General features: G+C 42.8%; 1 protein-coding gene across 2 annotated transcripts in view; it reads left to right on the forward strand.

The window, feature by feature from the left end:
- The first annotated feature begins 9,636 nt into the window (after nucleotides 1-9,636).
- Nucleotides 9,637-25,004, forward strand: part of nr3c2 (nuclear receptor subfamily 3, group C, member 2) — a 72,646-nt gene continuing 57,278 nt past the window's right edge. Inside the window, exons 1-2 of one of the 2 annotated variants that reach the window (XM_076729273.1) lie at nucleotides 9,637-10,056; nucleotides 11,621-13,432. In XM_076729273.1, the coding sequence (XP_076585388.1) occupies nucleotides 11,640-13,432 (1,793 nt within the window). In that variant the 5' untranslated portion in view covers nucleotides 9,637-10,056; nucleotides 11,621-11,639. The remainder of the gene's footprint in view (nucleotides 10,057-11,620; nucleotides 13,433-25,004) is intronic. The other variant, XM_076729274.1, reaches the window with a different exon arrangement.

The raw sequence follows: 25,004 nt of genomic DNA on the forward strand, positions 1-25,004 counted from the left end.
ATAAGAAATATAAATACGCAGCCACATCACTGCTGACAGCCCTTACATGGATACACACTGCATTTGATTATACTGTGATACATAAAAACAGAGTTCAGCTCTATTACAGAGCTAAATTACCTCCAAACTTCCTCTTGATTTAACTGGAGCTACAGAAGTAGATGAAGCCATATCTTTTTCTTTGTCCCTTTACCCCCCCACCCTCCCTTCCTCTCCCTCTCTCTCTCTCACACACACACACACACACACACACACACACACACACACACACACACACACACACACGCCACCCACCCTGACACATGGTGTGTTATGCAATGGGTGATGCCTAATTACCACTGACATCGCGGAGACTGTTCACTGTGAAATTAATCATGACACAGGCGTCAGCTTTTGATATTTTTCGCCAAGTGCTCTTGAGTTCGTACCAGCCGATGTAATTAATAAACCAAATGCACACAAATGCTGATTAGATGCTGACACTAACGTCTTAATAATAACCAGCCACCTTAAAACAAATGCCAGGTGCCTCACAGCAGAGATAAGAGGAGGGAGGAAAGAGCAGTGGAAACCTGATTCTTTTCTAACTATCAGCATGAGCTCGTTAAAGGTTTGGACTTTGACGAGCTGTGAGCTTGCATATATGGAAAATAATAAATGTGCGTACAAATGTTTCTACTGTATATACAAATCTCCACCAGCTGTGGGTCCGCAGTAGCTTGCAGGAGGTTTCAGTGCTATTTATAAATCATAGCATTGTACTGGAAAGCGCTTACAGTACATCCAGTCATGCATAACATAAACAGTTGCTTTTCAGTTAGCAGAAAACCTCGCTGTTACTTTATTATTACAAATAGATGAAGTGAGACTCCAGAAACGCAGCCCACCCGTATCTGGCATAATTAATGTGACATGCAGCTCATCAGTGCACAAACCTCTACACGAGCCGCTTGCTCATTTCTAGAAGTTTTTTTTTTTTTTTTATGCCTCAGTGGCAAATGATCACAAGCCCAACAGTTTGGGACAAATTGATTTGACACCTCGCTTTCTGTCGGAATCAGATTCAGATATTGTTTACGTCTCATAAAGCCATATTTTTCTTCCATCGTGCAGCCGTGATTAGCTTTGATCTTCCAAAGGCTTCAAAGTGTAATGTATCAGACTTGTTCATTTGGAAAACACAAAGAAAACTTGTTTCCCCTTTTGAGACATGTTTTTTTTTTTTTGGGGGGGGGGGGGGCGACTATGAATAGCGTCAGGGCTCCTGTATTTTTTAATTGGTACAGAAGAGTCTTATGCTTTTCTTGCAAAGTGTACTATTACACTATTTTAGGAGCGTATGATCTCTGCATATCCTCTCAGGCCACGTCAACATTTACAGGACGGCTTCAGCTCCTCTCAGGCTGAGGGGGGGTCACTGAGTGCACCTGGAGAGGGAAACTGCAGCACAGACAAGGACTGACAAAGAGAATAATGAACAGAGGCTATTTTCTTTTTCTATTTAAACATTTCCTCCTTTACTTAGCCAATGTATTTTTTCAGGCATTTTGCCTTTATTTTGATAGCAAACAGCAGCAAGATAACAGGAAATGAGGGTAGAGAGGACACACAATGAAGGTCCCCAGCTTAAAGCACGAGTCCACCAGAACGCCCCCTTTTTTCTTATGATTGATTTCTTTGTGTTTCCTTTTTTGATATCATATCATTGTACTGTTTCTACGGGTAAAGGTCATTTATTAGTGATTATTATCATTTTGTTAATTGTGATTATTCTTCTTTCTGCTGACGGTGAGTTATCTACTGTAACCACACCAAATATATTCTACTTGCCCTGAAAGTGCAGGAAGCAGAGACACAAGAAGAAACTTTTGACAGGTCCAGATAATAATGTAAACACGTTTATCAGTGTGTCTGACCAAAGGTCACATGGAAAAAGTAGAAGAAAAAAAAGGAGTTGGAAAGTAGGCCCGAATGTGTTTTCACATATTATCAGCACAGATATGTGCAAACCGTAAACACACACACAAGCCCGAAAGTCACCAGAGACCCACTATTATACACTACAGTTGTTCCCATATGCAGAACCCAGACGCTTAAAACTAGATCAAAGCTTCAGATGGGATTCATATTGCTTCACTGTCTACAGTATAGTTGTTAAAAAAAGATGATTTTATCTCCTGGTGAGCTGCATGCACGAACACACCGATGTGTGCGCTGTATGTGACAGACAGAGGAGCAGAAGGTAACCTTTATAAATGACACACAAACAGCTAGACAGTGGCTAAAGGTGGCTTTTCTAATCCTCTCCCCTCCTGTTGTCTGGTCTCCCTTCTCTACTGTATCACTACATTTCATCCCGGGCAGAGTGACACATTGCTTGGCTGTTTCTCTGGCTACCGTTCTGACGTTCTGCTCGTCCCTGGGCTTCACCTGCCTCCCTTCTTCAGCTCAAGTCGGTAGAATTGCGGGATACTTGAAGAAGAAGGAATTGTCTGTGTATCAGCAGAAAGGAGAAGCGTTTTGATCCTTCCCTTAAAGCTGCTTTAATGAATGTTTCTGTATAAACAATGGATCAAATGACTGTGTGTAATGTCACAGCGGCCCCTTGTAGTGACAAACCCACAGAGAATTATCACTCAGTTCTGCACTTCCCCTCACTTCTACAAAGTGTTTTACTGTTTCGCCGCTCTCATAAACATTATTTCCAGCTGCTGGAAACAGCAACGGTGGAGCAGCTACGACCGGCACAGCATCAAACTGCACACAAACTGCTAGCTAGTGAACACGGTGGAGCATTTAGCAGCTAACGAGCCATATACTGTGGGCTATTACTGTCATTTTACAGCTGGTGGAGACCACAGCGGAGCTAAAAGGAGTGGTTATTGGACAAAAATACGACTCCGATGGAAACAAATGTTCCTCTGTGTCGGCTTGATGTGAAAATAGGCTACTGTTTGTTGACATGTGATCATGCTGGTGCTGTGTTTACAGCTTGTTGTGCTGCCCCGGAGTAGAAGAATCGACTGACGCAGCGGAAAGTTACGACAACACAATGTGAAAATACTTAATTACAAGTAAAGATGACACGTTCAAAATTTAACTACAACATAAATATCAGCACAATGAACTTAAATACAGAGGTGGAAAGTGCATTCACTCAATAATTATCCAGTATAATATAACACTGACAGGGGCCACTTTGTTGTTAATATGATGCATTAATCAAAAAGCAACCTTGGGCTGGAAAACGAAGCCAATGCCAAAATGCCAAAAACTACAGTTCCTCGAATGGCTCCAAAAGCGAGTCACTTCCCATATACCCCGTATTAAAATTCCCAGATTTTCAGTAGAAATAAAAGTGTTTATATAATGACAGGCGCAGCCACTCTGAGTGTGAGCTAGCCGCTAGGCTTCAGCAACCAGGCTTCACTCGGCCCACCTCAGATCCACCCACGCTCCATCTCATTGCCCGTTTTTGGAGTTTGGCGGACTCAGGCACCGCCAACGTGGCAACAACTGGAACCACTGTGACTGAGCTTCACAATGGCTCTTCAGGAACCTATGGGTGACATCATGGAGACTACATCCATGTTTTATAGCCCACTGCATTAATGTGGAGCTGATCTAGGATTTTTCTAAATCATGGCCATAAAGGGGCCACATTTTACACAGAGGGGCCAAGTATATGTCCAGATTTCCTCACTCAGTAAGATGTACATTTCACCAGTCATACCTTGTTTGCCAGTGGCTCTATAACTTTGAGCGAAGACACACATTATTGAATGTATTTTGCAAACTGAGCCTTGTTCAAGCACACTATGTAATTCAAAAAAGCAGAGAAAATAAAAAGTCTTTACAATTTTCATATAGTCCAGGAAAAATGACCTTAGAATGGCTATGGAGGTTAAACCAATGTAAACTGATAGCTGTTATTGAACCCTTTGGAGTATATGTATGGCTTGGCCTCTTTTGAATGGTAACACTCTGAACTTTTGTCCCCAGCAGTCTGAATCACTGTAAGTGCTACTGGCATTGAGTAATAGAAGTTTGAACACACTGAAGTACAAGAGTTTTTTTTCCACCTAAATCTTATGGAAAAGACAATGGGACAACGGCATGAAGCTTTACCATGTAAAAACTGATTACAATACCACAGAAACTGATGTTTTCTCTAATGGGATATCTAGATGCCCTCTAAACCAAGGCAATTTACTATATTTATGCACATAAATATCTATATTTATATCCAGGAACTCTAAATTATGTCCATCTATATACATATTTAAGGTATCTATATCTATATTTTAGCTATATATATTCATATTGAGGTCATTTACTATGTTTAGCACTTCAAACTGACTGACTGAGCAGTAAATAAACCATGTCTTCTGTTTAGTTTTGACTGTTATTGGCTCCTCAGGTTGCTAGGCTTCATAAATTGCTACATAGATCATGATTGGTCCAGTGAGTTGTCATTTGAAAGGTGAGACACCACAAAGTAATTGCAGCCAAGATGGCGCCCTTCTGTATACATTTCTGGAAGTTGTAACTGGGAAACTACAAAACACAAGTGGGAGATGAGCATATTGCCTGTTAATTTGAGAGGGGAAAACATCTTTCTGTGGATTATTATCATGTTTTGCACTAAATAGTTTTACTGCAGTGGATCGTCTTGATCTTTGTTGACGTTACCAGACCGTTTTTGTAGGAGTTTTATTGATCAGTGGATCAGAGAGAGACCTACTGGATGAGTTGCCTCAATGCTAGTCAGTGTTAAAAACGGTTGCTAGTCTGTCTGCTATTGGCATTTATTATGCCTCCTGTTGTGACTGTATCTCGAAGTTTGCATCAATCGACTCACAAGAATCGTAACTTTCTTATAGATTTTAATATGAGTTTACACGCAAACGCAGCGTGCGTCAGTAAACCGGAAGCAAAATAAACAGCAAGACATGAACCTGTCGCCCGCAGGAGGGCCGTCGGGACGGTTTTAACTAACTAACCAGTAGTTGTAGTAAATTCTGGGACAGCAGCAAGTAAACGCTCTTTTGACATTAAGTAATGTGCTGAACCGTAACTTACCGTGCGAAGCGTTGCGCGCTATTGCTCCCTCAGCTTTCACAGCAGTTTCATGCTGCGTTCAGGGGACATCGGAATTACCACCACCTAAATGCGATCGAAGCGAAGCTGCATTCAAGTAGTAAACATGTGAATTTTTCACAATAATCCTAATCTTCACCGCCCAAAATCAAAACCAGTGAAATCTAACACACCTTTCTAGATACTTTTCATACCATCTTTGATTTAAATCAGGCTGCCAATGATGACACCATTTGAGAGCAGGGTGGATAAAAGTTTAAATGAACAGCCTGCAACACTTTCACTCTATGGACCCATGCCAAACCTCTTGTGCAACAACATCAAATGCAGTCATATTTCAACATCAATAAAAACAAATTCAGATGTGCAAAATGCAACCTTGATTGTTTGCTGTTAGGCTCGCACCACCTTTGCATCTAGATGCTGCAGGATGAGGAGGATGTTTGCAAGCAGACACCAGGAATATCAATTCATAATGTACTTGACACAGTTTTGTTGAACAACACATCATTTAGTGATAATTCTCTGCATGTTAATAATCTGATCTGAAGCCAGGCTGTAGCCTATACGCAGTGTTCCCACTGAATATGCATTTCTGACCGCACAGAGGATAAACATGTTATTTAATCATCAACATGTTTTCAATCGTCATCGCTTAAGTAGGATGAACAAACCCCAGGTGGTGTACACATAGTACGAGAGACTTTCTGCAGAGAGGCAGGTTGAATGCATATCATTCAGCACTTAAATGATACGTGCCATCCGTGTAGTAGGGCAACTTAAGGTGAACACCAATCTGTGTCAAAAGTGGGACTGGGAGGTGGCCTTATTCATGTGGTCAGGGTCTCACAAGAGACACATGACAACTTTGCATAACATGTTATTTATTTTCTATCAATCTTGGGATTTTTCAACTTTAGATAATGCATAAATTTACATAAAACATAAATAAAATATGAGTAATCTATTCACCGATGGGCCTGTGATGATGATATGTCTTTCCTGATCTGGATTTAGTGAAATAGGCCTTTATTTCAAATGTTGTAAAGTGTAAATTTTCACACTGATACAGTCACACTTGAACAATTCTGTCTGTAATTATACCTCAGGGTGAGTTAATTAAAATCTTGCAAGTTGGTTGTGTAACTCTTCGGTTTTGCCTTTATTTCACGGCTTTTGTGCCAGTAACACTACTGATACCATATTAGATAATTCACTAACTTTCTTACTTGGATGAACAGGTGTAAGTGTGACGAAATCGGAGGATAGAATATTGCTCATGTTCAAAAATTAGATCATGGCAGCAAAGGAGGTTTTGTTTCTTTTGTATTTCCTGTATACAATCTCTGTCAGTGCATAATAACTGTGAGGAAGTCCATACAAAATAATCACATATGCGTTTTTATTGACACTATAGCTCAAGGCTCTCACTCTCTCTCTCTTTTTTACAATCTGCCTACACTGACCAGAGTTCAGGTATCAAGAACATGCTAGTTCCCATAGCAACCCTTGGTAAAATTCAAAAGCATACATCCCCATTGCTGACCTTCATAAGCAAGAGTCTTGTCATTCACTTGTGGGGTTATTCAGTGCACTTGCCAGATACATGAGCATGTACGAGCGACACTAAAGACTCAGACAAACAGAACGAGACCAGGTTTCTCATCAAATTATGCATGTTGACTAGAAAATGATAAGCTATGGCAAATGGACAGATTCAATGGAAAACAGGCCAGTGATGCCTGCACAGATGGGCTCAAAGTTGCCACAAATAGGCATGAAATGTACCACATGCAGCATGAGCGTTCAACAACAAAAAGTATTGGCCACCGTGGTGGTGGGAGGGGGTGGTGGTGGTGATGATGTGTGTGTTTTGATCCCGCTCCAGCAGTCTTCCATGTTACTGGACAGTTGGCCGGCACAGTTTAGGGGCAAAAGCACTTCCAGTAAAACATTCATGAAACAAGTAGTGATTTAGGGTTTCTGTCAAATAAATATGAGCATGTGAAGAGTTTGCTTTGTCAGAATGAGCCCACAGAGAAGTATCACTAACTATGCAATTCCCCTCATCTCTGGAGAAGGTTTTAGCTTCTTCTGTTAGCATCTTAAAACCAAAACAATCATGCGTCTTAGCATCATTGTTCTGGTTTTACAGCCTCCAACTTTACTGTTTTCGTTGACTCTCTCTGTTCTCATCAGTGTTGTTTCAAGACACAAGACAAAGCTCTGTTAAACCTCACGGTGCGTGAACATGAACAGCACCAAATGACTAGCCGGTGAACATGTTAGCAGGTAAACAGAAAGATATTTCCCTCAGGAGCTGGTGGAGAGTAAAAGCAAAACTAAATGAAGAGTGAACATTGGAGTCGCATTCATCAGGATTATCGCGATGCCCCATGAATGCTAATGTTGTGCCGTATCAGTCGGATGAATAAAGTTTGCGAACGAGTTCACAATGTCAACTTAAAATGTGCTATGTGTGGTGTTTACAGCTTGTTTTCACTGCCCCCTTGTGGACAAAGAAAATCTGATATTTCAGGTTTGATATTTTAGCCGTTATTTTCCAAAGAAAGGAATTGTTGGATGCAAAGTCAACACTAAAACATTCAAATCCAAGTCATGAGAAAGAGGAGAGGACGGCAACCGAGCGGCTCACTTCTGAGACAGCTACAATACGTGAATGGTCGTTGAGAATAACCGCCAAACCTGGAACAACAAGCAGCCGAGGGAGGGCGGTGGCGACGGACTTCTACGCTGATTAAAGCTACCTCTGTAATTACCACACACGACGGGGACAGGGTCTTCCGCTGAGTTGAGTGTTTTGTTTCAGAGTTAACATGCTCCAATTCACCTGTCCCCATGAGGTGCACCGCACACCTCACTGTGATGCCTTTGGCCCTCTCAGCTACTGGAGTTGTCTGCTTTGTGTCTAAACTGGAGTGAAGGCCTGCTCTTAATCATAGCAGTCACTTATCTGTCAGGATACCCCCTCGCAAAGGCTATTTTTAGCTCTCGTGTGAGTAGATATAGTCACATATATACATATATCTACAATACTATGATTATCTCTGATTTGATGGAAATGGCAGTGCTTGAAAGCTCAGTGGGATTCAATGGAGCTGCCTTGAATTTCTAGCAATGAGGGAGGCAATTATTACTGATTTCACATCAGCCGTGTTCTGCTGTCAGCCTGCAAATTCTTATGACTGTCACTGTGGAAAAATCTGTGATGCAAAGCTAAATTAGATTTGCTCATGATGTGTTTGACTGGCACCCATTATGTGCAATGGACAAGTGGGAGCTGCATGAATGGGGGTGGGAAACACTGGTTATATCTCAATTCTCCTGCTTTTTTTCTGAAGCAGGTCCCCATTCATGGGTGATTAACAGGCAGATCAGGGAGGTGGGCAGTGTTGCTTGGATGGCTTTGACTAATCTAACTGCTGCTGCTGCCTCGCTTGGGTAATGGCTACAGGCTGGCTTGGAAAACCCAGACAAGCAATGAAGAGAAACATTCAAACTACTGTACAGAGCTCCACTCTGGAAGCCTAAATCCTTCATGCACACTTTTCTGCAGCCACGTGAGACACTGCAGGATGTGACTCGCCTGATTGACAACGGCAGAGATTAGACTGATTATTGGCTGTTGCTGGAGTAAAACCAACAGTCATGGATGCCATGATGTAATGCCAGTAAAATGTAAACAACAGCTGAATCCAAATGATAGTCATAGCCGTTTGTGTTAATGGTGGTGTCACAGATAAACCCATTGTGCTTCCTCATGAGTGGACAAAGGGCATCATCAGAGACCATCTAATCTAAGTTACAGTTTGCATTTGATCTGATTTTGACATGTATTCCTTTCAGCGGTGACTGGCCTTTAAACTAAATTCCACGTCCATTTTCTGTTTTTTCTGTCCATATTTCCCTACATGGCAGTTTGTGATGGTCTGGCTGACCAAAAGGGACCAAAACCCAGTAGAATTAAAGTCAGAATCAGTTTTGAGATCATGATGGCATGAAGTGAAGTTGTTGTTGTTGTTTTTTTTGTATCACACTTTGACATGCAGTGAATGAAGTGACATCCTGACCACTCCGTAGAGCAGCAGTAGAAATATCGCTCCACCTAGTGGAGGCAGCGGAGGTGGTGTCACAGGGCAGCAGCCTGACTTCATCTCACTCCTCCAGCAGAATCACTCCTCACTCCTGCCCTGATCCAAACATCCGCGCGCGCGCGTGCACGAGCGTGCTCGAGCTTCGTATAATGGCTAAACCCTTTTATTTTCAGCGGCGGCACGAGAAAAGATGAATAAATAAATACATAAAAACAGCAGAAAGAGGACGGAGGATTCAACAGCAGCAGGAAAAAGAAACTTGCGGGAAAATTTTGTGATGAAATAAATAAGAAAAGGCTGAGACTTTATTTCAGTAAGCACCGAGCACGGTGCCCTATTTCCAGGCGGCTCTGTCTACCTGCGCCGAGCCCCTCCCCTCTCTCTCCCCTCTGCCTCCCTCCTCCTCCTCCTCCTCGTCGGAGTTTGTGTTGCACTCGTTGCAGTAGGAGGGTCCATGTGCACAGAATGACGTCGCTCTGACTTCAAGTCCGACCGACTCCTTCGTTTGTTTTTAATACTCTTTTTTATATATCCAGGGCTCCGAATCGGCAGTCTGCAAAATTGCGGCCATAATGTGAGATCATCTGCCGCTGTCGTCCGACCCGTCGCCGCCGTTCGTCCTGTCAGGAGCAGCCGCCCGCTGTGGAGGATTACTCGTGATAATACGCAGTAGACTTCTCCGGTGCGTCTAGCTGTCAAACTGAAAACTATGTTTTGGGAAGAGTAGCAGGAACACGTTTGTTGATATTTATTGACTTTGCTTCGCGTGTCTTTTCTGGTCCTGTGGATTATTGCTGCCCAGCAACACGGCCACCTGACAACTCTGAATGTCGTAATTAAGGTAAGGGAGGACAGAGCTCAGTGTTTGACTGGACATTTTAATTTGGCTCCGGGATGACAATGAGCGCAAACTCCTCTCTGTTCGTTACCTGCAGCCCCGGTCCATTTACTGGGGGAGAGGAATGGAATAAGTTTCACCCGGGACCGTTATAGCCGTGTATGTGCTCCATAATAAAAGTTTATGGACTTCATGTGCAAACAAAAATAGCCACAGTAATTAGATTTGAATTAATTGTAGTTTTATAGCATCTCTGCGCAGAGCTGCCGAGAGCTGCGGAGAAACATCTAGTGATGTCAATTTCTGTCTAAAAATACGACTTAAATAATTCAGATTTTCTTGCTTCTGCACTTAGTCCGGCCTGTCATTCAAAAAGCCGCCAATGAGACGAGTTTCACGCAGAAAAAGACAACTTAAGCAGCAACAACAGAAGGAAAAATCGTCTTTTTAGTATTTATTCTGCGCAAACGCAAAATGGAGAGATATGCAGAGAGTTGCCCTACAGAGGCAGTACAATCACGGTAGGAGCGAGAGGGAGGAATTAAAAGGCTGACATCTCTTTCTTTTTCTGTTCATTTAGGGATGCGCACATACTGTGCGTGGTTTATTATGCAGGTGACCTAAATAACTTTAACTCTGATCTTGGCTACTTCAGAGCTGCGAGCTCTTCAAAGAGTGCACCATGGCATTGCAAAATACATATTCAAAGAGCACCTAAAGCAATGCCTTCTCATTGCAATCTGTGTCGTCAAGTGTCTCATTGTTGCCTGCACGGGTGTCTCTTTCGCACATGACGGAGCTGCGCTGCCCGCAGAAGCAACATTTCAAGTTATGTCGCAGCTATGTTGTGGCTGCAAGAGCTATAACTATTGAGTGACAGCCTTCGGGCCAATCCATGAATGGCCTCATGAGGCTGGTAGCTTTCTGGCCGGGCTGTCCAATAGGAGCGCAGAAGAGGCGGGGATTTGAACGAAAAGCCCAGGCGACGTCACGTCCACGAGTTAACCCTTGCGGTGCAGATTTCTTCAAGTTATCAGACTGTACATCTCCTGTAGTGCAGTGATAAGGAGCTTTAGCTGTGGGAGAGGAGAAATACTGTACCGCCTCGCTTTGGACTTCCTCACGTTCGTTTAACATATTGTTAACACGATTCATGTTTTTTGTCTCAGTATTCTTTTAAAGTGAGTCATCATGATATCAGAATGAGTGAAATGTGTTATGAGTTATTTGTAGATAAAATATTTCTACATCTTCACACACCCTTTTTTCCTTTGCCCTACCTTTTTTTTTTTTTTGGTCTCATTAGGTTTTTATCCACTGAAGCAGAACTTACTGCTTTGGCATGTATCTAAACCTAAAAGGACTATATTTATACTATAGATTTAATATTCCTAAATATACCATTTAATCTCACATGAAACCTTTAATCTCTGCTTAAAGGTAAATACCTTTAATACACCTGCCGCTCAGCTGTTATCATTAAACCAATGCCCTGTGTGCAGCTGGACTATGACAAGCACTGAACTGTTCTCATGCTTTTCATTTTTCTTTCTTCCTCATTTACAAGGTGAATCAATGAGCCAGCAATGGAGACCAAAAGATACCAAAGTTTCTTTGATGGAAGTGACACAGAGAACAGATGGTCGCAGGTCCCCAGCACCATGGAGCACTGCTGCAGCACAGAGGATTCAGGTCTGACCAACAGTGATATCCTGATGGACATAGTCAATGTAAGCTGCCCTGCTGGAAGCCCGGCCACAGACTGCAAAGACGACAATACAAAGAAGCAGGAGCAGCCAATGATTCGGCTCAGCCAGAACCAGCCATTTGTTCTCCCACACTTCAACAACTCTCTCCATGGTCATAAGCAGGAAATGGACTCCAAGGAGCTTTCCAAGACTGTGGCTGAGTCTATGGGCCTGTATATGAATGCTGCCAGGGAGGCAGACTTTGCCTTTAGCCAGCATGGGGGCAGTACCAGCCCTGGGAAGATGTATCCAGTGTGTGGGCGGTCTCTCGAGGAGACCCAGTGTGGTTCCACAAAGAGCCCCAAATTAAAGCCATTTGGTTTCCAGCAGCCCAGCACCACTCCCCGAGAATGCACCGCTGGGACTCCAGTTAGCTCAGCTGCAATGCTGGTCTCATCCCTGTCCTGCAGTCCCCAGACCTCCAGCTCCATCTCGAGCCCTGGGGGCAGCAACAATATGGTGTCGTCAACCACCAGTCCCACGTGCTTTGGACCAATGTGCTCGTCCGTCGGTAGTCCTGTCAGCCAGACGTCTTGTGCCGCAACTCTGGCCAACATCAAGCGCAGGAATTCAGCCACATGTAGCCCCGTAGAGTCCAGCACAGTGGGCTCACCGCCACTCACCAGCCCGCTCAATGTCATGAGGTCCCCCATGTCCAGCCCCCAGAGTATGAGTAGTGTGAGATCGCCTCCGTCCTGCAGCACTACCTGTAACATGAGGTCGTCGGTCTCGAGCCCTACAGGTGGCAGCTGCATCAGCACTGCCAACAACTGCAACACAGTAAGGCCCTCCATTTCCAGTCCGGCCACAGGGGGACCCATGGCGGTCAGCAGCCCACAGAACCCCTCCTCAGGTGGGTTTCCTGTGTCCAGTCCTGCAGGCGGACTGGGTTTGGTTCAGAACGACACCAACAGCCCAGAAGCAGCAGGTCTGACCAGAGACACGGACTTCAAGAACTTTGAATTCCCCAAAGTAGAGATGGTAGACGGGGAGGTGTTCAATGTCGGCTTAGACCCGATGGGCATGGTTAAGTACATTAAGAATGAGCCTGGGACTGACTTCAGGAGCATGTGTTTAGGCAGCTCCAAATGTAGTGCGAGTAGCACACCGTTCATCACGCAGATTAAGAGTGAGCCAAACAAAAATGAGGGATGTATGAACCAGCAGTCCTATGGCGAGCAGTCACCATCTCTTGGTCTCTTTCCTGCATCTGAGACCACCTATTTGTCACTGAGGAATAACATTGATGAGTACAGTCTTTCTGGTATCTTAGGACCCCCTGTCTCGTCCATGAATGGGAACTATGAGTCCGATGTGTTCTCCAACAATGTCTTGTCTAAAGGGGTTAAGCAGGAGTCCACTGATGGCAGCTATTACCAAGAGAATAACAGCATGCCCACATCGGCCATTGTTGGAGTTAATTCCGGTGGACATTCATTCCATTACCAGATTGGAGCGCAAGGAACAATGTCTTTCACGCGGCATGATGTGAGGGACCAGTCCAACCCTTTGTTGAATCTTATTTCGCCGGTAACGGCGTTAATGGAGTGGAAATCTCGACCAGGCATGGCACAGGGGTCACTGGGAGCCAGAGGTGAGGGATACCCGGGTCAGAACTGCATCACCGAAAGGTAAGGAGAATGAAGAGTGTCTTTCAGTGTGTCTCCCTTAGATCTCACTTTGAAATCATTTTCTGAAATGTGATTTCCAAAACAAAGTTTTTGTTTTTTTGTTTTTTTTAAGTATACCTATGGCACGTCTCTTTGGAGGATCAGATAGATGGTGAGCCAGTTACAGCCAGAGTCATATTGCACAAGGGATTTAGGGCGTTTGCTTTGAACAGCGCAAAAATAATAACAACAGCAGGGCTTGGGAAAGGCAGCGGGATGCTGGCTGAGGGAACAGGAATTAAAGGACGGGGTCCGGGTCATTGTTATAGTATCATGTGATCACAACATCATCTCTGCTAGCACTCCTCTGTGTTCTACTGTAACACAGAGCCAAAGTTTACCTCTTATCAGGAGCCTGTGTATGTAGAACAACAAAATTTATTGGTCTGTTATCAGAAGGTCCAGCTAAGACCTTGTGTAATGCAAATATCTATTTTTATGGGCCCGAGTCCATTGGCAGCGTCACAAATTATGAATGATTGATCACATGCTTTTGTTGCCCAACTGATGAAATAAACAGTTGCTTTTGTGAGGGTGTGGGCTGAAAGAAATCAAAAAGGCCAAAGGGAAAAAAAAAAAAAAAAAAAAAATCTATACTAGCCGCCAATCTGGCAAAGTGAAACTTTGACACAGTTGTTTTGCTTCCAGTGTATTCTGGTGTCCTAGTTGCATGTGAGCCTGCAGGAAGTAAATGACCATCAACGCGATTAATAACAGCCATTATCAAAGGCTTTATCTCATGAAACACACGGTAACGCTGAAAATAGAGAAGTATGGACTGTGTGTTCAGCCAACAGCGAGAGGTCCTGGTGTTTATTTACAGTAAATCCGACAAAAGGTTTGTGCTCCTCTGGGGATTTTGGGTGTGATATGATTTTTTTATGTGTTTTAACAGCATTTACTGTCTATTGGTGTTCTTACCAAATATATTGCTATCATCTATTTATGCATGTTAGAAATTAAGTTTTTACGAGCTGGTGCAAAGAAGCACAAAATAAAGTCATAAACGACTTCCTGTTTACTTGGCACGGTCAGAGAGTCGGATGCTTGCCGCAGGAGAAGTACAGTATTCGAGCTGCTGCTGGCTTGTTGACGTTCGCTGCTCGGCTGCGTTTGACTGTGACTTGACCGTGACAGTTCCAGACAGACTTTGGGCAGTGATGTTGTGCAGAATCTCAAAATGGAGATTTATTAGATCAAAAGTTTTCCTGATTGAATTTGTGGAAACCAACTTTACAGATCTCACTGATTGCTCTGCCATTTTCAGCTGTCTGTCTTCATTTTCTGTTTTCATTGGGATTGCGGGGACAAGTTCGGAGGAAGGGCCCTGGGAGGAGTCAGTTTATATTCACATAGGTCATCAACTGCAGGCTGATTTACTGTAGCTTATAAAAGCAATGCGAAACATTGCCGCTGATGGCAGCTGTTACTTCCATGCATCTATCATACCTTTATTATACAACAGGATATTATAAAAACCCCTTCACACTGAGGTATGTTATATATCTGATATTTTTCTAATTCATATCTCAATTTCTTTTATTTTTATACTTCCCCTGGCAAACATGTATAGTAAGCACATTGTGTATATGTGTGCGTATGATTATCTTATCAGTATTTTATGTCTTCTCCGTTTGACTTGCTTATTCAGCTTTATATGTACAGTACACGATCGTCTGGAGAGTAGGTACTCCGTCTGTGTGTGCGCACCTGTGCCACAACAAGGCTTGCGGCTCTGAGGAGACTGATACAGCCCTGTTACCTTGGAGGCGACCCATATGGCAGGAGGCAAAGTGATGTTGACGGGATCACTGCCACCTTGGTCCTAATGAGATCCAGCTTAGCCCTAATGTCAGACAGGATGACAGTAAAGAGGTGGGCCACATGGCAGCCAGCCAGGCAGGCGGGGAAGCAGACAGACACAAACACACATATACATATATACAAACAATTAATGCACTCACCCACACATGCGCGAGCAGAAACGTCTCAGGTAGAATCATGATTGCAAGAACATTTTTCAGGAGTCGCTGCCTACTTTCAGTGTCCTCTTACACCCGTAGTGTTGTATTGATTGACAGCTATACATAGATATAAACAGGCTGATTGTATCCTGCCTGAAATCTGAAAGTGCACTGCAGGAAATGTGCAGCACTGTCGCGCTTTGGACTAACTACATGGCACCCGGGCCCAATATTTCATAGGCAAAAATGTTACGTAACCATTAAAAAGCACATCTAAAACTCTTTGATCCGCTGAAGCCTTGGATGACAGAGTGTAAAATCCCTCGGCTCTTTTTTTTTCTCACTTTGGTTTCCTCTGTAAATGGTTTTAATTAAAAATGGCTGCTCATCTGAGCAGTCTGGATTACTTTGTGCGAAAACATTTTAACTCACATTCACAAGAGAGGAGGAGGGAAAAAAAAGGAAAAAAAAAAAAAGAGCCGCACTCACCAGAACTGTTGTATTCATGTGATGTTTGATTTCAACTTAATCCTTAAACAAACCGGACGACCAGAAAGGAGCCTTGTACCTGATTGGTGGTTTAGATGCTGAGATTTTCTTTCTGAATTTCCTTATGACAAAAAAAGTTTAATTCCTACATTTATTCTCTTGTGGAACATTTAAAAAGCTCTGCACTACAGTTTGAAGTCCACTATGAAAGAAAGCGCTTTGAATGAAATATATAAATAGGGAAATTATCATAAAATGACCTACATTAATGTGCTGGATTATGTTTGCTCGCTGCCTAAATCTCCAAATCTCTTTTCACCCTATTTAGGACATTTTTGTGCTGGTTTCATAGTAATGTTTCACCAAATAGAATTACTCTAAAACTTGTCAGCCCTCTGACCCGATAATTTCATAATCTGACAAATGGTAAAAACTCAAAATAGAGGTCAGCTTTGTATTTTTTCATTTAGATAAGCTCTCATTAAACATTTTAGCCTTTCCTACAGCCATGGGAGAAGTAGCACCTTGCTATAGGCTGACACCCTTATTTCAGCTTGCAGCCAATTGCTGTAGATCAACAGAGAGCCCATCATGAGGAAGTACCAGATTCAAGCGGGGAGAATGCTTTGCACTGGACTCTGGCCAACTCTCAATGTTCTGCAGAGGGATGAAAAGGCATACTCCTGAGAGCACAGTAATAAGGCTTTAATTGTATGTTCCTCCACTAAATTAATGGATGGAAATGATTTGATTAATTCAGACACTGCTGGATACTAATATCCAATTAAATCCCAACACCAGGCATGCACAGGAGGCTCCCAGTGCATTATGGGTTCCTGACTATAATGTGGGCAGCTGCTTGTTTGGGTTGTGGAAAGGATGTTACAGGTGAGGGTGTTGGGGAATGGCTGCAGGTCTTGTCTGTCCACACGGCAGACATAATAACCTGGCAGAGATGTTGACGTACATTGCATGCAAGCGTATTAATTATGTGCATTCTCATGTGTCATGTGCCAATAATTCAAAATGCAGTAGTAATTAAATGCAGAATACGATCATTTAATTGGGCCGAATTGTATCTGAAGCACAAACTTCAAGTAACTGGTTTACCCTTTTTGCTTAGTGTAATTTATCTGGCTCAATGCAATTTATTAAATTAAATTAAATCTAAAAGGTAGTTTTAGAATAATACAAGGACCTTCTTTAGCTTCTTTAGCTTGCTCCTGGAGTGTGTAGAAATGCACTCTTGAGCAAGATATATAAGAGTTAATGTGGTGGTTCTGCAAAGCAGTGCATGTGACAAACATAATAATTCAATATCTCTAGTTACTGAATGTACTGTATGTGACTGCCAGCACGTACGTTGATAAAAATAATGTAGCGTGGAGGGCAAGAATTATCCACATGTAATGAATAAATTGGGTTCAACGGGTTGAGGGTTAAAGCTGTCATGTGCTCAGCAGAGTATACAATACATTCCTCCCATTCTTACTGCAGATGAGTAACTTCACTTTGAAAGAAAAAGATATGTTTATTTAAAATGTTCATTTATCAATATGTGTCTCAACAGGCATTTTATGATTAATCCACACTGTGCGGTGGTTTGAGAGGACATTGGGTGAAAAGGTTTTTCAGTGTGATTGAAAAACCCAGTGAAATAATTGATTGTCCACTGAAGGATGCTGGGAATAGCTGATCTCAGCCAACAGCAGTTTAAAATGTATATGTACAGTACAGCACGCAGTGTTAACAGTGTACAAGTACCCTGCAGTACAATTGTCTGACATTAAGCAGATGTAATTGGAATGATCAATCAAAATCCACGTCCAGCACTTTCTTAGTTACAGAATTTGGCGCGACATCGAGCAAAGACTGTACTACCCTCCCATACATGCTTGAACAAGGTTAAAATCATCAAAGTGTTGTATGTGTCTCACATGGACTTGAAATATGCTGAAAATGTCCTCTGAACTGTTGTCATAGCACTCTGGGACAAGCACATGAATAAATCACTGTCACTGCACGGCGCTCTTCGGCTGTTCAAACTTGCCTTTCAGTGCAGCAGTCCAGTCCAACAGTGAGGGATGAAAATTAGCTCGTTCCCCCAAGCAGAAATTAGCCATGTTGGACAGTCAGTGCAGTAGATCTAGAATTTCAGCTCGTGAATAAGGTCTTGAGTGTGACACTGTCTGGCTCACGGAGGCAACAACACTACTTGTATACTAGCTTAGCATTGAAAATACATTTCTAGCATAATAGGATTTGCCATGCCCAAGGACAGCCCTGCAGCACACACTGCCTTAAACATTCCTCTTAAAATAGACAAAACAAAGTTATTAGCATTTTTTCAACCTTACCCCTCTTTCGTGAATTGCCATAGATATCTACTGTATGCATGGCAAAAAAAGAAGATTAAATTCAACTAGAAGAAATCTAAATGAATAAAACACCTGAATGAAAAAAATAATACACAGAGCCCACAAGGATCCAGCTTCTTTCCATCTACTGGGCAGCCAATCTCTCATTGGTGTGGGTGGATTGGAGGCTGTGTAGAGGAGAGTGGCGAGGCAGTATCAGTAGTAAGAGTTGGTGAAATTCTACTGTCTGCTGCTCTTAAAATGTAAGAATTTATCCTTAAAAATGAATGCCTGGTCGAGATAATAGCTTCCTCGTGAGGCGTTCTGGACCTCGACTGAAAGGCGAAAACGTGTTACTATGGTACTGGGTTTTATGAAGTAAAGGGTGAAATGGCTGCGTGAAGCTGGGAGTTATCAAACCGCTTCAGATTGTGTGGATCGTGCAGAGATATTTGTCGTTGATTTTGATCTCAGAGATATTTTCACTGTTCCCACTGAGAAGTAGCTTAGTGCTATCATGCCACTTATGCAGCATATCGGGATGCAGCTCAGTTCATTTTTGCTGCCCGCCCAATCATCTTTAATTGATTGGTTGTGGACTTCCTCAGTTTGGTCAGAATCATTGATGGACCGTCTGCAACTCTGTTCATGAAAACTCGCCAATTGTGTCAGAAAATCACACAGATTAGTGTTGAATCACTTTCATAATGTCCTCGTGTCCTGTCCTAGACGACACACACTGTATATTATAAAAATGGATAGTATTATGATTATGGAGTGTGGTTTTATTATACGCATTTTGAGAATTTCTTTATAAACTAAATAATCTGAGAATGCACCTATAAAATCACTTAAAATTACATAAATATATAATATGTATATACTGTATGCCCTGTTGTAGTGCAGTTGCTCTAGTTCTGTTACCACACATGGATTTTTTTTGATCAACAAACAAGCTCCCATCATCCTCGTACAGCTGTTCTAGCAACAAAGCTCTAAAACCACTGCACAATACCTGCTCACCACCAAATGGCAGACAGACGATTAGATGGTTAACTTTGTGAAGCATTTAGCAGCTGGAGTATTTCCCTCAGGTGTTGGTGGAGACCATAACAGAGTTTAAAAAAGGGTGTTAACAATCAATTTATGCCACCAAGCCCACCACAACAACTTTATGAGGTGATAATATGTTAGTAATGTGTTTGCAGCTTGTTCAGCTTGCAAAAAAAAAATGTTTGCTGTTTTAAAGAGGAAAGTAAAGGTTGCTGCTGAAATGCTTCTCTCACTGCCGTCATCATTCCCACAATACCTCTGCTGTCTCTGTCAAATGCAAACAGAAAAAATAAAAGCTGCAGATCTGATCTAAATATCCAACAGTGTTAGCTTAACGGGCCCGGCCGTGAGGGCACAGTGAAAGCATGAATGAGCGTTTCTTCCCTCGTGTTACTCCAGCATATAGGAGTGAATGCCCACAGCGGATGCAATCTTCCTCAGAGAAGATGATACTGTGTGGCACAATGATCGGATGCTTTTGTTGCACGGAGAAGAAACCATGTTAAAAGTCTCCACTATTCCTCTCCCACGCAGAGCCACGCACACACACACACACACACAAGCACACAAAACGGCCGCCAACAACAACAACAACAGCACACATTCTAGGCCGGACTTGACACCCCAATAAAAGTGTGGTTACTGCTGGCCAGAGCTCCTGGGATTTGAATGCTTGTCTTGTCCTCATTTGAACTTCTTCCTGAAGCACAGTGTGGTGACAGAGGGCCAGATTTCCGCTAGGCCGGTCCTGTAGTTGGAGATCTACTCTGTTACCTACCGCTGACATTCCCTTCTGTTGTTGAGGTCATTAACAAAGTGCATAAAGGAGGCGGAAACTAAATACCAGAGCTGCAACAAAGCATAGTGCATGCTTCTGTTTGGTGATGAATGCCCTGATTTTTACTGCGTTGTGCGGCGTGAAATGCTGCAGCTGAATGGCGGCACTTTGTCTACCGAGCGCGCAAGTCGTTTTGAAGATCTCTTGCGAGCCGTCTTAAAGATCGCCTGAGTCATAGGCTCTGCAGGTTGGCTGTGTGAGGAGGAGAAGCTGAATGAAAAGCACCGTCATCTGGATGAAATAGCAACACGCTGCTATCAGTAACAGAGAGGGACTGCAAGGACATATGCACATATTAAATCACAAATTACAAAGATTAACTGGTCGTAAGAGCCTATCACTGCTGTCGTAAATAAAAAAGAATTGTTTGTTGAGCTAAATGCAGGCAGAAGTCTAATTCATCGGTTGGACATTATTCATTCAGAGCTATAAAAAGCGATGAGATCTATATTTCATTTTTTGTTGGAGAGGATGCAGAGAGAAGCCATCTTCACTCTTTCGGTGTATTACTGTCTTCCTCATGTATGCGGATAAACTTGACTGAGCAAACAAGGCATGCCTTAATCATTCATGTTTAATTAGAGTTTGCCCAAGTATTCAAGCCAAAGTGCTTACGTTGAACCCCCGTGTTTGTCTTGTCAGTTCCTCCATGGAAAGGATGCCATAAAGGAAGAAGCTTCGGAAAAAAAAAAAAAAAAAAAGTGGATTGTTTAGCATGAAAGGTTCCCAAAGTAGGTCATGCATAGTTGGCTCAAATCAAGTGAAGGGCGTGTTTGTTTGTTGGTGGGGGTGGGCAGGCGGGCTGGGTGTGTGTGTGTGTGTGTGCGTGTGTGTGTGTGCGTGTGTGTGTGTGTGTGTGTGTGTGTGTGTGTGTGTGTGTGTGTGTGTGTGTGGGCACTCCGGGCCCTTTTACTCAACACAGCTTGCAAACACACACACACACACACACACACACTCTCTTGCATCAGCAGAACTGATGATTCAGAAAACTGCCGGCGCCAACTGTGACTTAAAACATCGCTAACTTTATTGATAATTTCATTCATGACACAAACGCCCCAAAAAGCAGAATAAACAGTAAGAAATGAGCTGTTAAGTGAATGGAAATCTTTCAGATTTAATTGGATGGAGGCTTTTAATGCTGTGACCTTCATAGATATTATTATATTTTTCAGTTTTAGTGAATGCATCCCTCTGCTTTTGAGATGACATTTTTAACTATTAACTCAAATAGTGTATTAGAATTGGCTATGCTGGAGCATGTATTGCACTAAAACCAGTTTTCTTTTAAATACGTCACACAGATGTTACAGCTAACACACTGAATATAACAAAGCTAACACTGCTGTGCTGCATATCTTTAAAATATATAGAAACAAACTGTATGTTTTCCAACATATGTACAAATCCCCGTAATGTTCACACATGCGCTGGCCTTGAACATGTATAATTAATTTTTTTAAATAGTGGTGACCTAGAAAGCAGACGTTCACCGGCGTCTCCTCCTGCTCTGCTGTGGGGTTAAAACAGCACTGAATGATTTGTGTTCCATGTCAAGAATTCATTTAAATCCATGAAAGACCGTTCATCAGAATCCCGCTCATTCAGCATCTCCAGGTGCACAAGTCATGAATGCAGGGCCACAGCAGCCCATGTCAAACTGACCCAGCAGGTAAAAGGAGGCTCCCAAGGATCAAGTGACAGTGCAGAAGAAAAAGCTACTTTATCATACTGAACCTATTTAACAGGCTCATTTCTGTGCCTGACGCTGCAAAAGGGTAAACTTGTTTGGCAGGAAGTGTAATATGATTTGTGTTTTCAGCAGAAGAGAGAAGAAAAGTCATAATTGAAGGGATATTAAAGGGTCAGCTTTCTCAAATTACATACAAAAAGTTTTTTCTGTCTTACCTCAGGTTGTGTCCATATGTCTCAAACGTCTGCTGCCAGTACAGTGGAGGTCAGTTAAACTCCGTGGCACTCAAAGTGACAATCTCGACGATGTCAGTCCTGCTTGATTTGGCGGCACTGGTAGGAACAACAATAATTGGCCTGATCATGGTGCAGATGACAGGAGTCTGCAGACAGCAGGGCACAGTGAAACTGAAAGGAGTTTGTTGCATCGCTGAGAAGTTGGACTGTTGTCTTGCTTTGTGGGCACTTTTTTGATGACTGGTAAGGCGCAAAGCTCACTGACAAAGACTTTGCATTTCCCGATACTGCTTCATAATAAAAGTCATCTTGTGTTTCGCCAGTTAAATGCTTTTAATGTGAAGCTGCAGCAGTGGGAAACCGGTAATGTGCAAATGGACACCTATATTGTAATACTGCAGACATACTTCAATCAGTGGGCCATAGGTTCAATCACCACTGTGCATTTTTGGTATAAACCTAAATGTGTCTGTAGTGCGAGTATTAAAAAGTATTTGGCTTATTTTGTTAAATGTAAAACATGCTGTCCCTTAGAAAGGTATGGAGAAACGTATTGGAGTGGCACTAGTGTGAATAATTTGAAACGATAGCCAGCAGGAGGGATCTCAAAACTGGGCCAGTTTAAACTTTAGTTATCTGCATAGCTATTACCAGAGGTAAATCAGATAAGTTTTTTGTGATTGTTGAATTTGAATTGAGCGTCCCTTACAGACAAATGTCACAGAATCATGATTTCAGGGTCGGAGCAGATCTATAGAAATGGCGATTTGCAGCCGTTGATGAACTCTGATGAATTTAATGGTGGGCGGCTTCTGTTTACCATCACAGCGAGTACAAATGACTTTGCATGTGGTCGAGTCTTTGGGAACTTGGCCTGTCTGTAAAGAAAATTGCCAGTTTCAACAGGAAGACACAGTCAGACTGTTAGGACACTATGAAGGCATCAACTCAGTGCTGTCCACAGCTCTGGGAAATACCCAGATCTGGCCATTATCCCTGCAGAGTTTACTGCACTGTACCTGGCACAAGCAAACATTCCCCTGTTCAGTGTCTGCTTTTTGTTTCGCCTGCCTTCCTCTGACTTGGCTACAGCTGCCTGTTTCAATCTGCTCTGAAAGGGAGACAGTCTGGAGCTTTTTTTGGGTTTTGACTGTTAAGCAGGAGCTTTCTCTTTTATTCACAATCTTCCTCAGCTGCTGGACCTTGAAGAAAATGAAAGGCGCTGACGCACCATTGTACTGTAATGTTGGACTTTCAGCAAAGCCGCAGAGGAGTTGGTGCACATTCACACCTTGAGTAATTTGTTAGTTGTCAAACCACACACAGCTCACATGCGCATGTCTGCTTTGAAGTGGTTTAGTGTATTTTTTGTGGCATTAAGGAGGGGCAGTGAGAACATGTAATGTTCGTCATGAGTCAGGTTTATCCGGTGCATTCTTCACATCTGATGCTGCTACTGCTCTCAAGGCTTCCATTGTCATTGTTTTTCTGATTCTAATCAACATTAACTTCAAACTTCAAACTTCATTTATTTATATGGCACTTTTCGTACTTAAAAGGGGAGCGCCGCCCGAGACCACCCCGACCCAGGCAGACAGGAGGCCCCACACCAAGGTGCGGAGGCCTCCGGCCATCCAGGCCAGAGCCGTCCCCTCAGCAGTGCCCCCATCAGTAGACCAGGAGCAGTTCCCAGTGTGGGGGGGCCCCCATGAGGAAACACTTGACCTAAAAACCAAGGACCCCCATGAGGAAACACTGGAGCTAAAAACCAAGGGACTAAGACATAAACAAAAAATAAAATAAAATGAGTAAATGAAATACCCAAGACATTTAAGACATTTAAAAACTAATAAAAGAACCTTAAAATCTATCCTGAAACGCACGGGGAGCCAATGCAGCGATTTTAAAACTGGTGTAATGTGCTCCCACCCTCTGGTCCTCGTCAGCACTCGTGCATCTGAATTCTGCAGTAATTGAAGATTGGAGATACTCTTTTTGGGAAGACCAGAGAGCAGGGCATTACAGTAATCTAAGCGACGGGAGATAAAAGCATGCATCAGCACCTCCGTGCTGGCCTGAGAGAGAAACGGGCAGACTGGCTATATTCTTGAGATGGTAAAAATCTTTGTTATGTTTTTGATGTGTGGAATAAAAGTAAGCCCAAAGTCAAAAATCACGCCCAGATTTTTTACAGAATGTGTTGGTTTAAGATCTTGTAGTTTTGGTAAAAGTTTCTCTCTCTGGCCTTCAGGACCAATGACTAAGACCTCTGTTTTGTCCAGGTTGAGCTAAAGGAAATTTTCTGCCATCCATGACTTCATGACATGAAAGGGCATCAATTGGTCCTCTGTCATCAGGAGACACGGCAATGTACAGTTGTGTATCATCAGCATAACTATGGAAGCTGATGCCGTGCCTCCTGATGACGTCCCCGAGGGGTAGCATGTAAAGATTAAAAAGAGTTGGACCTAAAATTGACCCCTGGGGAACCCCACACTTGATCTCATGGGTTCCTGAGGAACATGCATCCCAACTTACAAAGAAGTGTCGGTCAGTGAGGTACGAGACAAACCAGCTAAAAGCAGTACCTGAGAGGCCGACCAGGTGCCTCAGCCTGTCTAATAAAATGTGATGGTCTACTGTATCGAAGGCGGCGGTTAGATCCAGTAGTACCAAGACTGTGAGCTTGTGGTTATCCAAGTTGGACCTGATATTGTTTAAAATCTTTAAAAGGGCTGTCTCGGTACTATGGTTCATCCTAAAACCAGACTGATACCTTTCTAAAATGTTGTTTTTGTTTAAAAAGTCATTTACTTGGTTAAAAACAAGTTTTGCTAAAATTTAACTTAAAAAAGGTAAGTTGGATACAGGTCGGTAGTTATTAAGAATGTTGGGGTCTAAAT

Source organism: Chaetodon auriga, chromosome 4 (assembly GCF_051107435.1).
Source record: "Chaetodon auriga isolate fChaAug3 chromosome 4, fChaAug3.hap1, whole genome shotgun sequence".
In the NCBI taxonomy this organism is placed as follows: Eukaryota; Metazoa; Chordata; class Actinopteri; order Chaetodontiformes; family Chaetodontidae; genus Chaetodon; species Chaetodon auriga.